At 59.9% G+C, this 8,200-nt stretch overlaps 1 protein-coding gene across 5 annotated transcripts in view; it reads left to right on the forward strand.

Annotated features, from left to right (window-relative positions):
• Window positions 1-8,181, forward strand: part of FMNL3 (formin like 3) — a 51,952-nt gene extending 43,771 nt beyond the window's left edge. For all 5 annotated transcript variants that reach the window (XM_035002721.1, XM_035002724.1, XM_035002720.1 and 2 more), the window contains 14 exons: window positions 900-1,179; window positions 1,630-1,698; window positions 1,791-1,915; window positions 2,114-2,316; window positions 3,267-3,501; window positions 3,614-3,682; window positions 3,786-3,866; window positions 3,955-4,084; window positions 4,740-4,900; window positions 5,390-5,491; window positions 5,831-5,923; window positions 6,199-6,322; window positions 6,454-6,570; window positions 7,280-8,181. In XM_035002721.1, the coding sequence (XP_034858612.1) occupies window positions 900-1,179; window positions 1,630-1,698; window positions 1,791-1,915; window positions 2,114-2,316; window positions 3,267-3,501; window positions 3,614-3,682; window positions 3,786-3,866; window positions 3,955-4,084; window positions 4,740-4,900; window positions 5,390-5,491; window positions 5,831-5,923; window positions 6,199-6,322; window positions 6,454-6,545 (1,764 nt within the window). In that variant the 3' untranslated portion in view covers window positions 6,546-6,570; window positions 7,280-8,181. The remainder of the gene's footprint in view (window positions 1-899; window positions 1,180-1,629; window positions 1,699-1,790; window positions 1,916-2,113; window positions 2,317-3,266; window positions 3,502-3,613; window positions 3,683-3,785; window positions 3,867-3,954; window positions 4,085-4,739; window positions 4,901-5,389; window positions 5,492-5,830; window positions 5,924-6,198; window positions 6,323-6,453; window positions 6,571-7,279) is intronic.
• The last annotated feature ends 19 nt before the right edge of the window (window positions 8,182-8,200 follow it).

Below are 8,200 nucleotides of genomic sequence, written 5' to 3' on the forward strand. Positions count from 1 at the left end.
TCTTTCTTTCTTTCTTTCTTTCTTTCTTTCTTTCTTTCTTTCTTTCTATCTCTTATCAATTTATTTTTTATCTCTTTGCTTTTTCATACAGTCAGCTCCATCCTATTATAAGAAATGCATCTGAAAATCATAGTTTTTTTTATTTGGCTTTTATTTCTTGAGTCATGTCAAGTCTTTGAAAATCCAGATCTTGGTTCACACTTGAGGGACTCAGGAGGGTGGGCTGATGACTTCACCCCGTCTTTTAGTTGGGAGAGGGAAACTGAATCGAGTGGGCCGGACACACACAGAGGAGGGTAGGAGCAGGTGGGGCGCCCGCAGGCACTTCCAGCGTCCAGGCCCCCTCCTACCGGCCCCTCCTATTGCTTTTCCCTCCCCTGCGTAATGGGCAGGCTGAGTAGCTCAGGGACTATCCACCAGGTATCCTAAGTCAGGAGACCAGGGGCTTGATATACATCTGTCAGGCCCCTGCTGAGGGTCTGAAGTGCTGTTCTAGGGAGTATGGAGGATACAGAGATGGCTAGGGCAGGGTCTTGTCCACAGGGGGGCTGCCAATGGAGTGATTATACGAGGCCAAACACAGTGGGAGCAGTCGAGGCCCGGAGGGCTGAGGGCAGGCTGGAGGCAGGCCCGGGAGCCGTGTCCAGGAGCAGCCTCCAGCCTGGGCCTTGAGGAACCAGTGAGTCTAAGTCTGGGTCTGAGAGGAAGCCCACTGGAGGGTGCCGTTCTGTACAGTCCAGCCTCCCTGGCCCCCACCTGCGTTCCTGCTGCTCTCTGCCCCTGCGCACCCTCCCAGAGACCCCAGCTGAGAAGCCCAGGGCAGGAAGTGTGACTCTCAGGGCCAACAAGGGCTGTGCCTTCCCCTTCCCCTTTGCCTACTGGCACTGTCTCCCCGATAGGAGACTTACGAGAACACGAGCCACCAGGTGCACACCCTCCGGCGGCTCATTAAGGAGAAGGAGGAGGCCTTCCAGCGCCAGTGCCACTTGGAGCCTGGGGCGCGGGGCCTGGAGTCCACGGGCAGCGAGGCCCTGGCCCGGATAGGCCCCGCCGAGCTGAGTGAGGCCCTGCTGCCCTCCGATCTGGACCTCCTGGCTCCAGCCCCGCCGCCCGAGGAGGCCCTGCCTCTGCCCCCGCCGCCAGCTCCTCCCCTGCCCCCGCCCCCACCCCCGTTACCAGGTGAGGAGGACCGTGGGAGCCCCATCTCAGGGCCACACCAAAACCCCAGGCAGCAGTGCCTCCCTTAGGGAGAAGGCAGGGATGTGGGCGGAAGGATGTGAAGTCGGGTGGGAAAGGCTTGAGGGAGGGCGAGAATCTGAGGGAGGCTCAGCTTACTGGGAAGGGGCTATCTCAGGGCAGACAGGGGTCTGGTCTAAGGATCATAAAGGTGCCGCTCCTGATTCCTCTGAGGATGGCCATGGAGAGGGCTTAGACCAGAGCAGGAGACAGTGGGCCAGAGGCCAACGAGACCTGCCCCGCCAGAGCTAGGACCCCTGGGAACCAGAGGGGCAGGGAGTTCACACATCCTCTTTCCCCAAGAGACTTTGTGGACAGGTGGGGTGGCATCGGGGAAGGCTCTCTGGAGAGTCTTTTGGGCCCTGGGTCACCGTGGCATTTCTTTTCCCCCAGACAAGTGTCCCCCAGCCCCCCCTCTCCCTGGCGCTGCTCCCTCTGTGGTGTTGACAGTAGGCCTGTCAGGTGAGTCCCCCCAGGGCTCTGGGCAGGGCTAGTGGGACGTAGGGAGAGTGTCCTTAGCCCCAGCGCCTCACCGATCTTCCTTCCAAATTTAGCCATTCGCATCAAGAAACCTATCAAGACCAAGTTCCGGCTGCCTGTCTTCAACTGGACAGCACTGAAACCCAACCAGATCAGTGGCACTGTCTTCAGTGAACTTGACGATGAGAAGATCTTGGAGGTAGCAGGAGCCCTTAGGGGTGGGGTAGAGGGCTGGGGACGAGACCGTGCTTTTAGCCAGATCTCCTGGCCTTGGAAACACCCTCAGACCCAGACCCAGGCATCCACGTGCCAGAGCTGAACAGATGCTGGGCGTGCTGCCAGGGGTCTTCTAGCAGGATAGGCCACTGCATTTTCCTTTCTCGCCAACCCCTGCCAGGACCTAGACCTGGACAAATTTGAAGAACTGTTCAAGACGAAAGCCCAGGGCCCTGCCCTTGACCTCATCTGCTCTAAGAACAAAACAGCACAAAAGGCCGCCAGCAAGGTGACCCTGTTGGAAGCCAATCGTGCCAAGAACCTAGCCATCACCCTACGCAAGGCTGGCCGCTCTGCCGAGGAGATCTGCAGGGCCATCCACACGTGAGGCTCCCACTGACCTTGCCCTGGTCCCAGTCAGTTGGCAACCCAGTTCACCTAGGATCCTGGCCTTCCTGGATTCCAGGGCATCAACAGAGCCATCTCACACCCCTCAGTCATCCCCTGGTTTGGCCAGAACTTAATGCATCTGTGCTGTGTGCCAGGGACGGGGGGGGGTGCGGGGGATTCAGCCCAAACCTTCACCCACGTTGCTGCCAGTCTCGGGGGAACAGTCCAGTAGCACTGGGTGATGACCACCAAGGTGGTGGAGGTATAGGCAGCTTTGGGGGAACAGAGCAGGCCAGGTAGCTGAGCTTGGGGATCAGGGAAGGCTGCCGGGAGGAGGTGAGGTCTCACCCGCAACCTGACCTGAGGAAGTGTATGAAGTCCATTTCAGTGCCTGGAGGGAGAAGCATGATGCCCTAGGTACTGAAAATCAACTCAGACTTCAGTGTAGGAGAGTCGAAGAGACAGGGTAAACACAGGTGGGCAGAAGTCCTGCAGGCTGAGCCTCATAAACCATGTTCAGATATTAAGATTTCTCCCTGGGGGTAGAGAAAAGACACTGAAGGGTTTGTTTGTTTGTTTGTTTAAGATTTTATTTATTTATTCCTAAGAGACAGAGAGAGAGAGAGAGAAGCAGGCTCCCCGCCTAGCAGGGAGCCCAATGCGGGACTCGATCCCAGGACCCTGGGCTCATGACCTGAGCCGAAGGCAGACGCTTAACCATCTGAGCCACCCAGGCACCCAACACTGAAGGGTTTTAAAACAGGCCATGGAATGGTCCCCTAGGATTGTTGCTCACGCTGTGACGGATGAGGCGATGGGCCCTCTGCCTCTGGCTGCGTCCTGCTCACAGACCCCACCCTCAGGCCTTCTAGGAGCCGGAGAATAAAGGGGGGATGGATCACGGGCACATGCAAGACCTGAGCTGGCTCCTTCCTCCTACGCAGGTTTGACCTCCAGACGCTGCCCGTGGACTTCGTGGAGTGCCTGATGCGCTTCCTGCCCACGGAGGCCGAGGTGAAGCTGCTGCGGCAGTATGAGCGGGAGCGGCAGCCCCTGGACGAGCTGGCGGCCGAGGACCGCTTCATGCTGCTCTTCAGCAAGGTGGAGCGGCTGACCCAGCGCATGGCTGGCATGGCCTTCCTGGGCAACTTCCAGGACAACCTGCAGATGCTCACGCCGGTACAGCCCCCGCCCGTCCCCCACCTGCTGCTCCCCGCCCCTGCCGGCCCCGTCGGGCCAACTTCTCCCCATCCCGGCCTGGGCTGACGCAGCTCTTCCTCTTGCCTTCCAGCAACTCAACGCCATCATTGCAGCGTCTGCCTCTGTCAAGTCCTCACAGAAGCTGAAGCAGATGTTGGAGGTGGGGAGAGGTTGCGGAGGCCCGCGCCCGTGGGCCCGGGCCCGGGTGGAGGAAGGAGCCCGCGGGGCCTGGCCTGACCTCCTCCCGTGCATCTTTTGGACAGATCATCCTTGCACTGGGGAACTATATGAACAGCAGCAAGCGAGGAGCTGTGTATGGCTTCAAGCTCCAGAGCCTGGATCTGGTAAGACGGTGGGGGCGACCTGGGGCCGGGAAGCCCGAGGAGCCATGGCGTTTGGCCCTCTCTCACCACCCCGTGCCCCCCCCTCCAGCTGCTGGACACCAAGTCCACCGACAGGAAGATGACCCTGCTGCATTTCATCGCCTTGACGGTGAAGGAGAAATACCCGGACCTGGCCAACTTCTGGCATGAGCTACACTTCGTGGAGAAGGCCGCGGCAGGTGAGGGAGCGTGGCCCGGCGAGCCTGCCCTCATGTGTAGCCCGGGACAGTCCCAGGAAGCTTGGGAGAGGGAACACTTGGGTCCCTTGGTTTCTGGCTTTTGTCATCTCCTTTCTGGCCACTGCAAAGCTTTCCGCTGGGGCCATGGTAGGGGCTCCCCCAGGGGGAGCCTTCCTGCAGGCGCCCGCCTGGCCCAGTCCTTCCCGCCGGGGCGCCGTGGAAGCCGGCAGTGAGCACCAGTGGCTCTTCACTCCCAACTCCCTGGGCGGCCCTGGAGACTCTGCGTCTCTGTGATGCCTGTGAAGGGCCTCGGAAAACCGCGAAGCCCCCACAGACATAAGGCAGCTGACATTTCTGCCCCAGGCCTGAGGCGGCTCCATTTTGGAGCCCAGCAGTCTCTCTGGTTTGCCTTCCTGGGCCGCCTCGCACTTTGGGGTCATGAGCTCACAGCCCCCTTTCCTGTTCCTTACCTCTGCGAGGGCCCCGTTGGCTGCGTGTGTCCTTCTCTGTCTCCACCGACGGCTTAGGAAGCGGGGACACGAGAACCCGAGGGAGCCCCTGCGGACGGGGAGGGCCAAGTTCTGTGTGGCCCCGGACCGGGAGGGGGGCATGTCGGCCGCTGAGCAGGCCTCAGCCCAGGCTCTGGTGACCACAGTGTCCCTGGAGAACGTGCTGCTAGACGTGAAGGAGCTGGGCCGGGGCATGGAGCTGATTCGGCGGGAATGCAGCATACACGACAACAGCGTCCTTCGGAACTTCCTCAGCACCAGCGAAGGCGGGCTGGACAAGCTGCAGCGCGACGCCAGGACGGCTGAGGTGGCCAAGGGTGCCGGCAGCCGGGGCCGGCCAGGGCCAAGGCGCTGTGTCCCGTTAGATGGGCTTTGTTCTGGTTCTTGGGCCAGAGGACTTTCAGATTTATTTATGTGAGAGAGAGAGAGAGAGAGAGCAAGCACATGCAGGGAGGAGGGGCAGAGGGAGAGGGGGAGAGAGAGACTGAAGTAGACCCTGAGATCACGACCCTGACATCATGATCAGAGCTTAACTGACTGTGCCACCCAGGCACCCCTGGACCGAAGAACCTTTACCGCGTGGTTGGCTGGCTGTATGTGGGGGAGAGGGGGCTTTGGGGGTGGCCAGCAGCCGCCCCTGGGGACATACCCTAAGGAGCGTTGGGAGCCCCAGGTTCTTTTGCATCCCATAGGGGCTGGGGGCTGCTGGTTTTCCTCCTTTGGCCCCAAGCCCTGCTGGAGAGCCAGGCTTGTGCTTCTCTGCCAGACCGAGCCCTTCTGTCCACCCCTTCCCCAGGAGGCCTATAATGCAGTCGTGCGCTACTTCGGCGAGAGTCCCAAGACCACACCCCCGTCTGTATTCTTCCCAGTATTTGTCCGATTCATTCGTTCTTACAAGGTGAGCGGAAGAGAGGCTTTTGAAAAAGGAGTCTGGCTGAGAGAAAACTGGGAGGGAGAGGGAGGGCTGGGCTCCAAGTCTGGGCCTTTTCTGTCTCCTCCTCGGAGGCCTGGGAGGGAGCAATGGAAGCTGGCCACAGGCCTCTCAGCTGTGAACTGGTGGGCAGGGTGGGGGCCCAGGCCCTTCCTGTCATTGTTCAGGGCAGGAAGTGCCCCTCCAGAGGGTGGCCACCTGGGGTTGCTGGTCCCACTACCACCCATTCTCCACCCTCGGTGTCAGCCCCTCCCCTCACAGCCCGTGTGAGCCTCACTGCCCCACAACCCCCCCCATGGTTCTTAGGAAGCAGAACAAGAGAACGAAGCTAGAAAGAAGCAGGAGGAGGTAATGCGGGAGAAGCAGCTGGCTCAGGAAGCCAAGAAACTGGATGCCAAGGTGGGTGGGACCAAGAGCTGGGGCCTGGAGGAGAGGATGAAGGGGTGGAGAGAGAACTCGAGAGACGGGAAACTGGAGCCCAGAGACCACCCAGAGGATCTGAGGCTGGAGTCCAAAGGGATGGGGAGAGGGGCTTTGGGAGGGGATTCCTAGGCAATGATCAGGGGTGGGCTGCTATGTACAATTAAGGGCGTCCTCAGACTGCATCTTCGGGCAGGAACCAGCCCCATGGTAGGCTAGTGATGACTCCCTTCCCCTCCAATGCTCGGCCCTAGACCCCATCTCAGCGGAACAAGTGGCAACAGCAGGAGCTAATTGCAGAGTTGAGGAGGCGCCAGGCCAAGGAGCATCGGCCTGTTTACGAAGGGAAGGATGGTACCATTGAGGACATCATTACAGGTGGGGTCCTTGTCCCTCCTTTGGGCCTGGCCGCTAGGCCCAGCTCCCGAACTCCAACCCTGCGCCTTTGGGCCCTCCTCGCAGCGCATCCCCACGAGGCCTGACCACTGTGTCTCTTTCCTGGGCCACAGTGTTGAAGAGTGTCCCTTTCACGGCCCGTACTGCCAAGCGGGGCTCCCGCTTCTTCTGCGATGCAGCCCACCATGATGAGTCAAACTGTTAACCCCCAAGGCCGGGGCTCTTGACAGGTACTGGGCACCACAGCTGCCCCTCTGCATGCCCACCTCCCAGGACTCCTGCTGGGCCCGCAGGCACCTCCTCCCCTGCATGACTTGGAACCATCCTCTGGCAGCCTCACGGTGATAGGGGCGCATACTTCTCCACTTGCATGCCCCGTGCTCAGAGAAGCACGCCTTAGCCCCTTGCATGTGCCTCCAGGGAAGTGGTATCTCCCACTAATGCTGTCCTGGCTTCTACTAAGACCCAGGGGTAGGGAGTTTCCAGAGCAGGCAGGACCCGGCCACCAACTCTCATTGCTGAGGCTGAGGCTCCGTTCCTGGGCCCAGGTATCCTTTGTGACTTGTCCCCTCACACCCCCCCCCCTTAAAGAGCTCTGGCAGTAGCTTCTGCCCAGGCACATCAGATGTCCCTTGACCGGTTTCCTGATTTTCAGTCTACCTGGGATCTCTCCCCAGCTTCTGGCTATTGCTGAGTCTACTTTGTCTCTGCCACTGCCCAGTGGCCTCTCGTCATCCCCACCTGGTCCTCTGGAAATGCAGAGCCCCAGCAGTCTCCCTGACCATCCCCTCTAGCCTCTTTTAAAGCTTCTCCTTCCTCGGCCGCACGACTGGCTCTTCTTTGGCCCTGCCCGTGGGGCTGCTCCTCAGGGGCTGTTCCGACAGACGGCGGCCCAGCCTCGCCTCCTTGCGTGTTCACAGGCCTCTGTCTTCCCCACAGGCCTCCATCGCCAGCCCGTTGTCATTCGCCACCAAGCCAGGAGTGCCGCACCGCCCAACAGCCCCCCTCGGGCTCCAGGCCCCCACTAAGACCCCCCCGAAGGCAGAAGCACTTCAACTCTCCAACCTGTGCACCTGGAGCCCTGGAACTGGCCGAGGGCGCAGGCAGGGCTATGCTGCTCTTGACCCAGTGCCCACCCGAGTCTCAAAGCTATACGTGCCTGGCGCCACTGGGGGCACTGGGTCTTTTGGGGCCTGGCACTTCCCTGGTGCCTCCAGGACTGCACTTTGGCCCCAGGGCCTTCAACTTCATTTCCTGACTGGAAGGTCACCAAGGGTCAGCTCAGAGCTGGGAAAAGTCATTTCTAGCTTTAGCCTATACAAGGGCCCATAGCCTCCTCTGTCACTAGGCCAGAGGGACAAGCGGAGAAAGCAGTTATCCCTATTTTTTTCTCCCTTCCTTTTCGCAGGCCCATGATCAGCTGTGGTCTGGAAGTATCCAGACTCAGGGAGCCCCAGAACCCTACCAGTCTCAGATCGCCTTTTACCAGGAGCAAGGCCCACCTAAGCCTGGTCCCCACCCAGCTGTGCCCTGGTGATAAGGGTAGAGGAGAGATGCCACGCTTACTGCCCTTGGCCCTTTCCACTCTAGGCTGACTGTTGTTGGGTGGGCAGAGGGGTAGAGGTTCTCCCTGGATTGCTAGAGAAAGCACCCTCACCTCCTTTCCACGGCTAGGGGTTTTTTAGCAGGAGACAGGGGGCATGGCGGTCTTAGCTGACTATTTGCCCAGTCTCCTGCCAGTTTCTCCTCAGCCCCTGCAGGGGAATACAGGAACCCACTTTCTGTACATGTACCACCTCCCTTCCCTCGTGTACATAAATCCCAGACCTTCCCTCTCCCAACAAAGGCTTGAAGCACCAG

The sequence above is a fragment of the Mirounga leonina genome, unplaced genomic scaffold (genome assembly GCF_011800145.1).
Source record: "Mirounga leonina isolate KUSES-001 unplaced genomic scaffold, KU_Mleo_1.0 Mir_126, whole genome shotgun sequence".
NCBI lineage: Eukaryota > Metazoa > Chordata > Mammalia > Carnivora > Phocidae > Mirounga > Mirounga leonina.